Here is a 15,521-nt window from a genome sequence, read left to right as displayed (position 1 = left end):
GTGTGGCCGCGCCTGATTGGCTGACAGCCGCTCGCGCTCCGACGTGGAGCCTGTGCGGTGAGCAGCGCAGTGCGCAGACTCGCTGGAGATCCTGCTGAGATAAACTCCACCGAGTCCCGTCCCTATAGCCTGACGAAACAGCACATTGCTGATACCACCGATTATTCAGTTCCTGACTTGATGTGTCCTTCAAATCTAGCGCCACCGAGTACATTTCTTAATGACCATGTGATTAAAAAAGTCTTAATTATAATTCTTAATTAAAAGTTTGAGAATTAATTATGTAACATTTTATTTCATACTTTTTATAACAAGTATGCTGATGATGCTCCAGGACAGTGTTAACAGGATATTTATGTATAAAGACTAAACAATAATTATCACACCTCATCTTTCAAACTATCTAGGGCAGGTGTTCATTGGTCATTGTCACATTGTCCTACCATAGCGTATGTATAGGTACAGCTGCGTCCCATGTCCAGGTAGTTGCAAGGCCATTGCTATGTGGTCATTAGCTGAAACTGTTTTTACTATGCAGTTGCTATGGTATCCCAGGTGGTGGCTATGGGTTTGCTTGGTAGTTGCTAGGTGGTTGCTGTGGTGATGATGTAGGTTGCTATAGTGTTGCTAGGTTGATGCTAGGACATGGCCAAACATCAAGTGTATCAGACACTCAGTGTACAAGTTAAACAGATTTTGTGGGCCCTGAACCATAGCTGTAATAAACACTTGGTAGTTTTATTATTTTATATTCGATAACTCATTCTCTGCACAGTTAAAACTTATAAACTGCACACCAAAAAGCCTCTTTTTCATGTTTTATTCAATTTTTCAAGTATTTTCAGAACAACAATGCACAAAAAATTCTAAAAAACTTAACACAGTGAATCCTGGATATTAACTTCATTCCTGATGAAGTACACCTTTCTCAGTCATTTTAGAATAATCTACAGCCCATCTACATTCTGCACACATCTAATGTTACTTCACTCTTTTTTTTTCCAAATAAGTAACTGAAACTTGTGAACTGCCACTAACGCAACATTGCTGGAAAGCTGAACTCCATAGGGACATCCAGTTATGTCATCTTGGACTCCTGGCCACAGACAGGTGGCATTACTGAGGATTGAACTCACACTCCTAATGACAGGACCACTATTTTATTTTCTACCTTTATAAAGGCCTATTTTTAGTAAAAAAAAAAAAAAAAGCTTATATATTAGCTATGACTATGCTGTACGTTAGTAAGATAGTAAGATAGTTATTAATACTTTTTATTAACTAATTGTTATTTAAGCACTACATCTAAAAATGTATATGATAAAATGTAAGCATTGTATAAATATATTATGTTTTTTTGAGTTTGTGCCAATAAGGAAAATTCTAAAGTGCCCAAAATGACCTGAATTCACCCTCAATGCAGCCTTAATGTAGTCTAATTATAGACGTAGGTGGTGTCAGTGAGCAAAAAGCTTGATTTATTGCTTGATTCTTTAATACACTTTAATAATTTATCAAAAATAGATATGATGGTTAAACATGACTGATTTCACAGATAGTGAGCAATCAGAAACTGCTACTTATTGTGAAGGCCTCTTTATAAGGCCCATCTAACTTCACTGTCCACTGTTTATGGGCTGGACAGAATATGATGCTGCACAATTTGTCATCCACATTTCATTACTGGTCAGTTTAAGACTACAGGGCTGGTGTTGATCAGATGTGATTTGGCTGATGGAGCATCCCCAGCACAGCAAAGACACTGACATGCTGGCGTGTGTGTGGTGCTGGTATAAGTGGAACATGTAAATCGCTGGGTTTTTTACATACGTCAGTGTCAATATACCCAAAATATCCACCCAAGTGCATCTCTGTGGTCAGAAACTTACCATTAATGAAAACAGATGCATGTGCATGGGTTGCAAAATGATATAAATTACACACAACCATATGTTAAACTACACAGTTAATATAACAGATCATAGAAAAAAGATATGAACCGAATTATAGGGATCAAATATAACATTACATTCATTGAATTTGTCATATAATGACTCCAACATTTCAGCACAAAACTCCATCCAGTGGTTAAAAAAGGTAGATTCTAGTGCTAGAGAATGTACCATCTTATTTCACACTATTCTAGAGAGACTCCCAGTGTCCTGTCCTGCACCCCACAGCTGCAGCTGATGAGATTTCAGTGGGTTGCTTTTACTGGCAGTAGAAGGTGAGCACGCTCTCCTGATTTCCCCTGACCAGCAAGACTGGAGGTCGTAGGTCACGGCACACGGTTTCCAGCCAAGCCATGTAAAGAGCGCTCGGGCAGGCTCCTCTCCGGCCTATGGGCATGGTCCTGCCAAGCAAAAAGCAGAGACCTCCTTCAGGAAATGAAAACAGCTTTCTATGATATGCTACGCTAGGATCAGGGAAGGATCATGATCCTATGAGGAGGCCCCCATTTGTCGAATACCAACAAATGCAGAAACCATAAAAGAAACTGTAAGTGCACTAAGACAATATTCAGGACAATATTCAAACAAAGACTTACACAATAATCAAAGCAGCATCTCTCGAGTAGTCTTTTAGGACTTCGTTGAGGCGGATCTGTCTAAAGGACTGGACAAACACACAGAAATGCATAGAAACATTACTAATCAATCAATTTAAAAAAGGCTGAAAATTAAAAAGTGTAATTTTTATGTATACATCAAATATTGTCTTATTCAGGGCCACTTTTTATATCATTATGTTACACAAGTAAGCACAAGGACTTCTACTGTAATGATGCAGCGTGGTGGGATTTGCTCAGCCAGGGAGACGAGCCCCAGTCTGCCACAGGGAAGGCGGTGTTGTTGCCCACTATGCCACACCAACTCAAAAAAACACTGACTATCTACAATAATATTTATTGATGCATTGATAATGTATCAAGTACACTATTTGTCCAAATGTTTGCAGACACCCCTTCTAATGAATGCATTAAACTACTATAGGTTGCACACATTGGTGACACAACAAATGCACACACACACAGCTTGTCTAGTCCCTGTAGAGAAGTACTGCCAATAGAGTAGGACTCAGGATCAGATAAACATGGATCTATTGCCACCATGCCTATTTCCTGGCATAGGCTAGTGGGGTATAAAGCCCCCCAGCATTGAGCTGTGGAGTAATGGAACTGTGGTTCCATCTCTGGAATGATGGTTGGTGCTCCATCCAATACTTTTGGGGAGTTGGAGATGAGGTGGGGTAGTGATCATCCAACATCAGACAGTTAGATAAACTCTTGATGTCTGAAGAAACAATATATGTAAACAATAATGGTGTCCCAATACTTTTGTCCACATAGTGTACTTTTATTGTCATTATACTTATATAATATATAATATACAATGCAGTTGAGTTCAGGCTGAAATGGTCAATGACCCAGTACTGGGCCACAACTGCTCACTACTATTATTAGCAAATTACTCAGTACTTAGTACTCAGGTTTACTTAAATTCAATGTATCTTTTCTTTAGAAAAGAACAGACTAATGGCCATTCTGTTAACCTATCTGCATATTAATATATATTGAAATGTTTACCTTTGGCAAATTCTTTTCAAACTCTTCATCAGACACCGTCCACGGACACTCACTGGACATCTGGGCACCTCTTTCCCCATTCTTTTGGATTGCATGTACCCTGTATGGTCCTAGCAGGTCCTCAAATTTCTTAACACTGTTAAAATGCAGGAGAATAGTGATAAACAGTGGTTGCACCATATAAATGCATTTAGAATTAAATACGTACACATGTCAAGTAAATAACCACAAACATTCGTTTAATAAAATGGTGTAAAAAACAGTGTGAGAGCTGAATAATAAAAGAGCTAATACTGTTCAGGCTGAGGTTTCTCATTGATGTCAGGGAGGATTTGGATCTCGTGGAATCCAAGGCGAAACTTGCTGATGAGAGCTATAAGCCTATAGAGAAAGAGAGAGGAACAGAGGTTCTGAGAGGTTACAGAGATAACGTAAAGGTTCAAAGGACTTAAGCTAGGACTAAACCTGTACTATGCAATGTACACTTCCCATTAAGTGGGTTTCAAAGTGAGACACCTTTATCCCTTTCAGCTTCGAAAGTGATACAACTACTATCTTTACAGATTCATCAAATCTGTCAACCAATTAGTCCTCCTACAACATACAGTGTATCCCTAAAACACAGGACTGCGAAAGGGTTAAATAGTGACCCTCTGTGTTAATGTTGCAATACTGGCTTTTGCGTTTTACAGTGTTTGAGTAATTACACTTTGCATATTGCTACACTACTGTACTTCCTGTTCACAGTGATAAATGAATACGCCCAGACACCTAAGTGTTGTGTTTTTTTGCTTGACTTACTCTTGTTTTTGCTCCTCAGCATGTTGAATTTCTCCTCCCACAAACACTCTCACTTTACACCTGCCCCAGCGCTTCTTACGCTTCAGAAGGTATGGCAGCAGTAGTGTCAGACCTGACAACACACACCCAGCATACACCCTCAAGTTCGTGTAAAAGTAAACCCTATACATTTCTAGCCATCTTAACTTACATTAATGCATTAGTGTGCATAATGTTGTAGTCTGTAGGTCATCACTGTTTCTTGTAAGAATGTCTGATTCGAATTTAGGTGTGTACTCACCTCCATCATCATACAGCCAATACACATCAATAGTCTTCTTTTCCTGCTTGGACTGAAAGACAGTGGTGGGCTGAGTCATGGCCATAAGTGAGTCAGGATCCACTGCAACAGAGACAGCAACATTTCATCAGTTTCTACACAACCCCAACACAAAAGTGTTCAGCTTGTTTAGCTATAGGTAATATAAAGTAAGACCATTTTCTGTATGTATGTATGTATGTATTAAATGTCTAAACAATTGTAGCTAAAGGTTTAAAATCATAGTATAACATTATTGACTTAAATATTAAATGTATTTTTTTAACTGTTTCAAATTGTACAGCTTTCTACAGTTAGCAACATTGAATTAGCTCAACATGGGCCATACCAGGCATTTCTAGGCATTCTAGGATTACTTTAACTAGATCTAGTGGTCCAAACTTACTAAATTAGTATATTTACAGTGGCATGCAAAAGGTTTAAGCACCACTCTAAAACCCTACAACTGCAGATGTCCACAAAGTAGGAGAAGGCTCTATCAAGATGGCAAAACATTTTCAGTTAGCTGTTGTTTCAGTTCTCATTGTCATTAAAAAATGTCAGTTAACAAGAACGAGAACAAGAACAAGAGGTCAAGTTGAGGTCTAGAGGACCAAGAAAACTCTCATAGAGAACTGATTGTAGGAAGGAAGGTCAAAAAATCTGTCTGCAAAAGGCCTTCAGGACGAATGAGCACCATTAGAGTGGTTGTGCAGGGACACCTACACAAATATGACCTTCCCTTAGAGTCAGCACAAGAAAATCTTAAGATTTAGTTCACTTGCAGGCCTTACAGTGTTCTCATGTTCTAGGGCAGGGCAGTAGTGGCTCAGTGGTTACAGCACCGAGCTGTTGCTGACAGGGCTTTGGTGGTTCAATACTTGGGTTCGGCAAGCTGCCACTGTTGGGCCCTTGAGCTAGCCCTTAACCCTCTCTGCTCCCTGGGCACCACAGCTATGGCTGCCCACCACTCTGGGCACATTTGCTCACTAGTGTGTATGTGTGTGTTCACTGCATGGATGGGTTAAAGGCCATCTGTGACCAACACTAATGGTGAATATTCTTGTCTTGTCTTGTCTAATATGATGTCTGCACCTAGCTTTATTCTCAACCTCTTCCATGCATACTTGTGGTGCTGATGTTTCTAGCGTCGAGTCCCGGCTCTGTGGTTGTCTCAAACCCTGGGTTAACTGCAGAAAAATAGCATTAAAATGTTTGGATAAGGCTTGTGATAAACGATTAGAAATTCTGAATTAAAATATGCTTATTTAAATTTTGAGATGACTATTACCGTGTGCTTGCATTTGATAAGACAAATCAAGGCCTTCCTTCATCCGAAGGATGCACACACCATACTGCAGGTCAAATGCGTCACTAGGAGAGAGAGGATTGTATGTCATAATGTAATACATGTCTGTAATCTTAGAAAGTGTGTGTTGTGAGGTAATAAAACATAGCACCTACTGCAAAATGCCAATGTAATTTTCTATACTAGTTGGTGGACATTTGTTCCAGTTCTTTTTAAATCCCAACACCAAGATGTTAGGCCGGATCCGACCTAAACCTGAACCCTGTAGAGAGACATCATAATCAACCACACTTTCGAAGTCTAACTAACATCAGAACAGCTTTACAGCTCAAAAGATTGATCAGGAAGCTGAATAAACAAGGTTAGACTTTTGAATTGAGTTGTATTTCTGCTTATGCCAAATGTGTTTGTGCAGGGAAGCAGTGGATGACCTGTAGCAACATCTGTGCTCCAGTGCGCAGATCATCAGAAACCACTCCATTGTAAAAGGACTTGATGCGTCTCTTGTTGAGCCACGTCACATGACTGCTACTGTTGGCAGCATCCACAGCATCGGGCGAAGGTCCTCCCTTTGGGGAAGGTTTGGCACATATGAGGTGTGTGTGTATGATGTAGCATCTAGTTTGGGATGAGTTGCGTACTATGGCACTGGCAGTGATATATAATGTATATATAAATATGGGGAGTGCAGATGTGGCCTGTAGGGGGCCTGTAGCTCTGGGGTCCTGTGGTGACCGACTCTTAATTGGACCCCTTAATTTACTACTTATTTTATACTCATGTCTCATGGGTAACTGAACCAATGGCCTACATTAATAGAGTTACACCATATTTCAAGGCTACCTACAAAGAGACTTTATAGCACATGCATTTATGAACAACTTATGGCAGAAATTACAAGATGACATTTCTATTCCAAAAGTATTGGACAGAGTACCATCATTCCAGAGAATATTGGAGGATTTATACTGCTCTAGCCCACATCTAGAATTGCATGGTGCCAATAGGTTCATGTTCATTATGTTCATTATGTTCATCCCTATTATATTGGGAATACTTCTCTGCAGGGACTAGACAAGCAGTGTGTGGGTATTTGTACATCTGTGTCAGCAATGGGTGCAATTTAAGTAGCTGAATGCATCCATTAGAATAGGTGTCCAGAAACATTTGGACATATAGTATATATGAGAGTAATGCAGTTCATGAATAAGCATTGCTTTATAAATACAATTATTCAGTGCTTATGCATGTGATATGAAGCTTCTATTTCCAGGAGTTGGCCTTTAAATATAGTGTTACCAGGCATTGCGAGAGCAGGTAAACAACCAAATGGACTTGGCCCATTGCCAATTAATAGGGCTCATTAATTGGTTTACCACGGAAGCCCAGCAGACCATAACTATACCACTTGTTATTTGGCATGAAAGCATTTATTGGCTAAACTAACTGGCTAAACTAAGGTCAACAGAGTGTGAGACTCACAATGATGACGTTTCCACACATCATCAGACTCTGGTTCTTGGTGAAGGTACCCACAAAATCCACCAGAGCTGGCCGCAAACTGGGTGGCCCAGTGAGAACCAGACACTGTGGCCTTATAGAGGTGAAAAAATAAGCATTAACAGTGAGACAGAGGATGGTAGCAACAAAGCACAATAAAATGCAGAAATATGATTAGAATCATATATACAAAAAGAAAAATGGATCACCTGTAATTCTTTATGTGTTCTTCTACATGGTTGAGACTCACACAGTGGGACAGTGCCATGTTATATGAGCCTGCTTGCACTGAGGAGCCCCAGTTTACAGCTAGAATGAAAAAAGAAAAGAAGAAATTGAGAGTTCCTCAGAAAGTGTATAAACTTCAGTGGATGGATTTTTCTGAAGTGTGTGGTTGTCTTACTGGGTTTCTTGTAAAGCACGTATCCAAGCAGGAAGATCACTATTCCAATGGCTATGAGAGCGGCCCACCAGGTGAGGAGGAACATGATGATCACCGACACCACAGCCCCCACTAAAGATGCCCACTTACTGTAGAACCGGAACGAGGGACGCCAGCCTGCACATGCACAGAGTGGAAGTGACACGTGTCAAGCAGCTATGTATTGCATTACTGCCTTGAAATGGGTCACCACAGTCATACTCCACTAAACTTTAAATGTCATGTAATATTTAGGTCTCTTACACAGCAAATGGGTGTTGTGTGGTGGGACTCACCAGGAGAGTTGGTGATGGAGGCATGGAAACAGCTGAAGTTGATGAGGGCGTAGGAGCACAGGAAGAAGTTGGAAATGATGGGAGCAATGGTGTTCAGCTCAGCTGAAACAGCACAATTCATGCATTTGTTAAGACTTGTCCAGTGTCATTGTCTTTACATTAGATTAGGTTCATATACAAATGCTAATGTACTGCTTCTGAAAGGCTGAACAAGTAAGCAAAACCAGCACTTCTGCTTACCGATAAGAATGAAGCAAACAGCAATGATGTAGGTTAGGAGGTAGCTTCTGTATGGCTCATCATTCTTCCCATAGCCCTTCCCAAAAAAGCCAATCCCTGGATATAACCTGTCTTTGCAGAGGCACTGTGGAATAAAGCAGGTGAAAAATAAGCTCCTCAGGCAAAATTGAATTACTCATACACATCATTTCTGTTCTAATGGTTAATTTAATGATTCCCCTGGCCTTAATGACAGTGCCAGCCTGTCATGTAAGAATTATACCTGTTTCTTGAGAGAGTTTCTGTTTATTTTAGGTTAGTTAAGTACCTTTTTTGTCACTATACTCCTAGACCTGTACTGTACAATGGAGTTCTTTTAGCATTTCCTAGCTTAGAAACCAGGGCTTAGAGCACAGGGTCAGCAATGCTACAGCATCCCTGTAGTAAAAAGGGTTAGAGCCTTGCTCAAGGGACTTCGATACCCTGAGAGAGGTTACTGAGAGCCAAGGTATTAGGAGTGTAGCCTGCAATTCTTAGAGAAAGCATTGAACCTGCAATCCTTAGAGATGGTATCAAACCTGCAACCCTGAGAGAGAGAGTATTAAACCCACAACCCTGTGATCAATATCCCAATATCCAATACTGAGAAATACCCTGAGAGAAGATATAGAACCTGCTTAGAGAGGGTATGAAGAGAGGGTCTCAAGCCTGCAACCCTGAGAGAGGGTACTGAACCTGCAACTCTGACAGAAGGTATCCAGCCTGAGAGAGGGTTTTGAGGGAGAGTATCGAACCTGCAACCCTTTGATCAATAGCCAGTGCTCTTACCACTGAGCCACCACTTTCCCCATAAGCTTGGGTTTGTGCTGAAGCAGAACACCACACTGACACTCCCACATTATATGACAGCTGTTATATTATATGGTGACATCTGCATGTGACTGGTTCAACATCCACATGAGTGGGAGATTTTTTCTGACCTTCAGAATCACCAGACCTCAATCCTAATTCTCAATTTGGAACAGCAACTGCTGAAACAGGTACACACTTGATCTCTAGCTGAAAGGTGCACCCAGGTAATAGAAGGGTGGGCTAAAATGGGCAGGAACTCTCTGAAAAGACTGGTTTAAGCCCTACTTGACAGGTCTGAAGAAACATCGCTTGATTTAAAGGCTGTTTACCAATCTGAAGGTTCTTTACACTTACACCTCTCTATTACAAACATGGTTCTTCTATGGCATCAATCAAAGAAGTTTAAAGAGTGTACATCTGGAAATGTGACATGTATCGTTAGTTGTTTTCACCAATGCTCTAAACAAAAAGAGACATTAGGTTACACACTGATCACCTGAAAGACTTTAGGTGCTGAGACCAGGCAAGCCAGTGCAGAGGACAGAGTAGCCCCAAATATACCAGCTGCTATCAGAGGCGCAAATCCAGACACCATGCTCATAGTCTGAAGTGAGAGAAAACATACATTACTATTAAAACTCAACAGATTTTACACCTAGCCATATTTTCCCAATTAAATTCACTTAACAAGGACTTTGAATGTAATATTGTACAGCCTGGGTCAACATTTAATGCACGACATCCTTTATGATGACAATGATGACAAAACTGGTGAAAGGCTTTGAGACTGGTGAGTACAAGGAGTTATCAGTACCTGATAATTATTACTGAGGCCGTAATTGCATGTCTTGTTGGTGATGCATTCACTGAAGTTCCAGCCATAGCTGCAGGCCAGCCCCAGACAGTCTCCAGCAGCAGGCCCAGTCATGATGGTGTCATTAATGTAACCAGAGGCATCACGCATGACACAAGAGCCTGAGACAGACAAGACCATTCAAGTCATACCATGGAACCAAGTAACATAAACATACTGCTTTTTAGTGTACTGCAATGCATTAAAATATATAGTGACTAATGCCAGGCATGGTCTAGAGCGGTATAAAGCCCCCCAGCATTGACCTGTGGAAAGTGGAACTGCATTCTTTTTTAACTAATACTATTGGATAAGTTGGGGATGCTCTTGTCCCTGAATGCAGTCAAATCTTCACAGCAATGCTTCAAAATCAAACTGCTGAAAAAGTCAGTGCTGGATATGTGGTAGCCATGTTTCAATGGGTCAGAGCTGTTGCTGCAGCATCTACCCAATTTTAGACTTTATAAGGTTTTAATGTTATGGCTGATCTGTTCATATTTTGAGTTTTGTCCAATTTGTTATATTCAACAGATAAACAGAAACAGTGCTGTAAAATTACCAGAGCATTACATAAATGATTATTTCCTGTAGAGAATTTGTTTTGTTCCAATTTGTATAACCAGCACTCACCAATGGTAGCAGAGATGGCGAGATAAGACACGGTGGTCCAGAAAATGGCCAGCATTGTGCCACGGGGGATAGCCACATTGGGATCCTACAAGCATATGGTTGCGTGTTAAGTCACTTAAAAAGACAGAGAATAACAAATAGACAGAGACACAATGATCTAACAGCCATACTGTATGTATGCCAAAGGAATTCCAGGAGATTTATCCAGATGTGTCATCACAAAATATCCATTCATAACTTCATCAAATAAACATGCTTTGTTTAGGAATGAGCAGCTGAGCTGGTAGGGTAAATTGTAAGCGAAAGAGGAGGAAATCTAGACTTGCCTTCAGGTCTCCAGAGATATTGGCTCCTGCGAGAATGCCAGTGGCTGAGGGGAAGAAGATGGAGAACATGCCAAAAAAGCTGCCCCCTGGCCCACGCCAGTTGGGCACAAAGTTTTCTGCAAAAATGTCCGCTGTCGGGCAGAAAGAGAAGCATATTGTGCGACACATGAGCTTATACAATCTGCTGACAGAAAACATATGCTCCACAATTCTCCCTCAGCACCAAATGTGTGAAAGCAAAACTTGTCTGGAAAATTTCTGGAGCTGTGAACGTTTTGAGGAACACATGGGCAGCGCCGCTGACCTCTGTAGCTGAAGAAGCCTTTTGCCTGCTTCTGTGGGGTAGCCGGGATGATGGTACCCACAATGTAGTTTGCAAAGGAGACCATGATAACCATGAAGAACAAAACCTGGGCCTGTGGGATTGATTCAGAAAGAAATTCAGGGTGGTTAGGTTAAGGGTGAAGGGTTGAGATGTCAGACGTTGGGAAAATGACCATAGGATCGGTAAAACCTTTAAGCCAGTTTGTACAACCACATCATACAGCACAGTTCAGTACGACCACTCTTTCATTTGTTAAATTAACATGAACCTATTGGCACTGTGCTACCTAATGTCAGGCATGGGCTGGAGGGGTGTAATGCTGTGGAGCAGTGTTCTCTGGAATGATGGTTTGTGCTCCACTTTTGGGATGAGTTGGGGAGTTGCGGATAGGATGGGGTGGTGATCTTCCAACATCCTGACTTCACTAACACTATGTTGCTAAATGCAATCAATCAAATCCTTACAGCAATACTCCAAAATATAGTAGAGAGCCTTTCCTGGACATTACAGACAATTACTCCAAAAAGAGCAGGATTTGTTTTTTTAAAATTACCCTTAGGTTCGGAAGAAACAATGAATTAGCAGGTGTCCCAATACTTTTGTCCATATCATATCATATCATATCATTTGCATACGAAATGGGGGAAAAAGGTGGTTTCCAAAATTTCCCTTGAAAAATAGATAGAAAATGGGACTCCTAACAACCAAGCAAGATCTGAAAGACCATCCACAGATGTTTGTGTCCAACCTTCTACTGTGAGAAGATCAGTCTATGCTGTAGGTCTGAGAGAATGTGGAGCTGATCAAAAAGCCCTTAGATATGATAATGCTGCTGATGTTCTCAGAACAATGGACTGACCAATGCAGTCCTGAAAATGAAATAAATGAAGGTTCAGTACTGTGGTCACTGTAGTCACATAACAAGCCTCAGGATGTGGTCATACAAATATGGATATCAATATGGAAAACAATGCCAAATATTGTGTTCTTATAAGTTATAAGCCTATAGGAATGACGAATGGCAGGCTGGACAACACAAACCTTTGACTCCCACTCCATACCAGCCAGCGAGATGGCCAGCAGACAGGTGACAGTGATCACACCGATGATGCGGATGTCATTCAAAGGGTCCACCATGCTTGTACCACTCTCCTGATATTGGATAAAGAACCAAGAGAGTTGGAGAAATAAAACCTTAGTATAAGCCTCATATAAAAGTACTGTATATCCTTACTAAATATATATATAGAGGCCATAATGCCTACCTGCATGAGAGCTTGTACAGTCTCAGCAAAGCCTACAGTGTGCATCGCCACCGCCACTGCATTAGCAAATGCAAAGATGAGCCCAATGGAGCCCCCCAGCTCTGGGCCCAGACTGCGTGAGATTAGGAAATACGTCCCACCTGGAGATGGATCAGGGGCAGTTTGGACAATCTTTAGAATGGGTTTTCTGATCAAATGTAATGTGCTGTAGTGTGATGGAGTTATGGAACATCTTGTTTAGATGTTTTGAATAGAAATGAGTAGCTGTCTTACCTCCTTTGACTTTGCCGTTGGTGGCAATGGCAGACGTGGAGAGGCCGGTGATGCCAGTGATGCAGGAGGACAACAGGATTATAACCCAAGTCAAACCTGAGAAGCAAGAGAAAGAACTCGCTGTGCAAAATTGAAAAAACATTATTTTGCATGTACAGTAATAACAATCTACAATGTAGATTTGAATATTGTAAAATAGACACTAAATGGTATTTTTAGATGTTCAGATATTCAATATTTTCAATTATTCAAAACATTTGGAATATTTTGGCAACAGCAATTTATTCATTTATTAATACTGTTTCATTGCATCTTAGTAGGTTTCTCTGTAATTTACAGTTTTACTGAATCTTATTAATTAGTTAGTTTGATTATTCACAGTTGACACTTGTTTATTTGTATTTTAATTAATATTTTTGTATAATTTTTATATTTTGTTTATATTTTGTTGTTTTTCTTTTGTTTGTTTCTAGTATCTTAGTTATTCATTTAGTTATTTTTTTATTCCATGTCCATTACATCGTATCTGTGTGTGAAAATGTGACATTTGATCAATCATATTGCTGTGTGTGTGTGTGTGTGTGTGTGTGTGTGTGTGTATATATATATATATAATTAATGTCATATTGATTATTTGAAACCTGTTGTCAGTTGTCACTGTATTATCACATAAGACTGTTGTGATGGTGAGGATAATGAAAGGTTGATGATGATGGTTATATTTTTGCTGAGGCTACACTGTAAAGAAATACAGTAAGTGTGAAAAAATAAGCTCTATTACTAACAACTGCAGGCTCGTTTTCGTTTTATTCTTTCTCTCTTATCTCTGGAGTTTATGAGGGATCCCAGATACAGTGTGTTACTTGATCAAACACTGTCATGTCATCTCTTTTTAGAAGAAGTGCTCTCGAGGGATAGATTAGGGGAAAAAAGGAGAGAAAGACTGACATACCAATCCCAGCTTGGGCTGTGATCCAGGGAAGCCTGAGGTACAGAATCACTCCCCAGATGTTGAGCATACACCGAACCTGCGGGGCAAACAAGTCCCAGAAGATGCCGCAGTAGATTTAAGAGGCAGGTTCCACTCATTTACAGAGAAACTGTGAATTCCTACAGACAGGTTTACACTTATGGACTGACTGACTTGTGCACTGTATCTGGTTGAGGACAGAACTGACACCTGCAGGCCAAACACTGCTGCAATTTGCTCCAAACCCCTGAAACTCTTGGATTCTAACCAAAAACCGAGGTGTGTTCAGGGGCAAAAGTGGGTCCTTACCATGACTCCCTGTACCCAACCAAAGCGAGCTGGCTCCGGAGGAGGTTCTGTTAGTTCATCCTCTGGGCTCTCTTTGTTACCACTCGTCTCCTCATACAGGGGAGGTGGAGAGGAGTCATCCTACAACAGATGTTCACTAACTTCAATTAGAAAATTAGAAAAACATCATTACACCAAAAGCACCAAGCTTGGTTACATGGTAATAAGTATGCAAGGCCACCTTCAAACTGCCTGCTTCCCAGATTCATCATTTTGCAACTCCACTTTACAGAACTGTCCAGAACTTCCTACCTCAGGGTTGGAGTGAAGCTGGAACAGGGATGGTCTTATTTTCCGTGTTCTCCCGAACACCTCTGTGTTGGCATAGAAGTCATAGTTTGGCGGTGTATCCAGTGTATCATATCCAGACAACACAGCAGAGCTGCGCGAGGCCACTCCATTCACATCATAACTGCCGTTCTCCTCCACAGCAAACCTGCGGTTGTCTCCTCCATTGGAAAGTGGTGGAGAGATGGAATACTGGCCTCTGAACGTAGTGAGGTTGATCACCTCATTGGACTGTGGGGTCTCCTCCATGAGTGAGTGGACGGCAATGTGACTGGCAGGACTGGCTGGGTGGAAGGGTTATATGGTACCTGGACCGGAAGGAACTGCTCTTGGTTTTGGAGTATAAGAACACCAGGGCCATTTGGGATTTTTTTTGTTGTTGTAACGGTCAGTAACTCTTGAAGAGCTGCCTGAGGGGCCTTTGGCTGGTATTTGAGCTTGTAAACACTATTAGGACAGGGTGATAGAGATCTACGGCAGGATAACCTTCACAGAGCATCTGAAGGACAACTTTGCTTCCTCAAAGTGTGACCACCACTCTCCTCCACTTTGCTGAGTGTCTATAGAACCACATAACTACAAAGATTAGTTATTGACTTATGAGACTAATGGCTGAAAGGACTGAAAGGATACAGGCTTAAATATAGATAAATGACTGTCCTACAAGACATGAATTTGAGATCCTCCACCCCACCCAAATGCTGAAGCTAGCTTTCCAAAAATCCATCTTCAGTGACCTTCACCTCAGCTGGTCATACAGGCATGTAAAACACAACGACAAGCCATTATGTAGTTTCAGCTGAAAGACTTTCCCCTAAAGCGACGACTGATCGTTCTTTCAGTTCCTCATTAACTCACACACTCAAGTCCACAAATACATGTGACCCAGGGTGCAGCTCTGGGTTAAGTAATTATTTCTACAGAAATTGCTCTGGAAGCCCCACTGCTGGGGCCTTTACTG

At 41.0% G+C, this 15,521-nt stretch overlaps 1 protein-coding gene across 2 annotated transcripts; it reads right to left on the bottom strand.

The window, feature by feature from the left end:
• Positions 1 to 2,211: 2,211 nt before the first annotated feature.
• slc12a3 (solute carrier family 12 member 3) lies at positions 2,212 to 14,809 on the bottom strand. Of its 2 annotated transcripts, none has more exons than XM_072695737.1 (26): positions 14,525 to 14,809; positions 14,234 to 14,353; positions 13,907 to 13,982; positions 12,955 to 13,050; positions 12,682 to 12,821; positions 12,458 to 12,568; positions 11,396 to 11,507; positions 11,092 to 11,222; positions 10,766 to 10,850; positions 10,097 to 10,257; positions 9,779 to 9,886; positions 8,452 to 8,575; positions 8,212 to 8,313; positions 7,898 to 8,053; positions 7,704 to 7,803; positions 7,477 to 7,588; positions 6,426 to 6,563; positions 6,150 to 6,256; positions 5,971 to 6,059; positions 5,813 to 5,875; positions 4,668 to 4,769; positions 4,388 to 4,499; positions 3,881 to 3,967; positions 3,587 to 3,722; positions 2,549 to 2,616; positions 2,212 to 2,353 (listed from the first exon to the last, which is right to left on the bottom strand). In XM_072695737.1, exons 1-26 carry the CDS (start codon positions 14,807 to 14,809, stop codon positions 2,212 to 2,214), a joined length of 3,063 nt encoding a protein of 1,020 aa, XP_072551838.1. The 2 variants fall into 2 exon arrangements, with proteins under 2 accessions (XP_072551838.1, XP_072551839.1); XM_072695738.1 differs by having other exon boundaries at positions 5,977 to 6,059.
• Positions 14,810 to 15,521: the final 712 nt, after the last annotated feature.

The sequence above is a fragment of the Salminus brasiliensis genome, chromosome 13, assembly GCF_030463535.1.
Source record: "Salminus brasiliensis chromosome 13, fSalBra1.hap2, whole genome shotgun sequence".
Taxonomy (NCBI): domain Eukaryota; kingdom Metazoa; phylum Chordata; class Actinopteri; order Characiformes; family Bryconidae; genus Salminus; species Salminus brasiliensis.
The sequence above is the reverse complement of the archived record's forward strand: the minus strand, read 5'-3'. Positions and strand labels throughout refer to the sequence as shown.

Coding starts and splice junctions, on each gene's coding strand:
- slc12a3 (XM_072695737.1), bottom strand. CDS start 14,809: ATGGAGGAGACCCCACAGTCCAATGAGGTGATCAACCTCACTACGTTC. Junction 6,257..6,425: donor GAGCACAGATGTTGCTACAG/GTCATCCACTGC, acceptor GTCTCTCTACAG/GGTTCAGGTTTAGGTCGGAT. Junction 5,876..5,970: donor AATGCAAGCACACGGTAATA/GTCATCTCAAAA, acceptor ATTTTTCTGCAG/TTAACCCAGGGTTTGAGACA.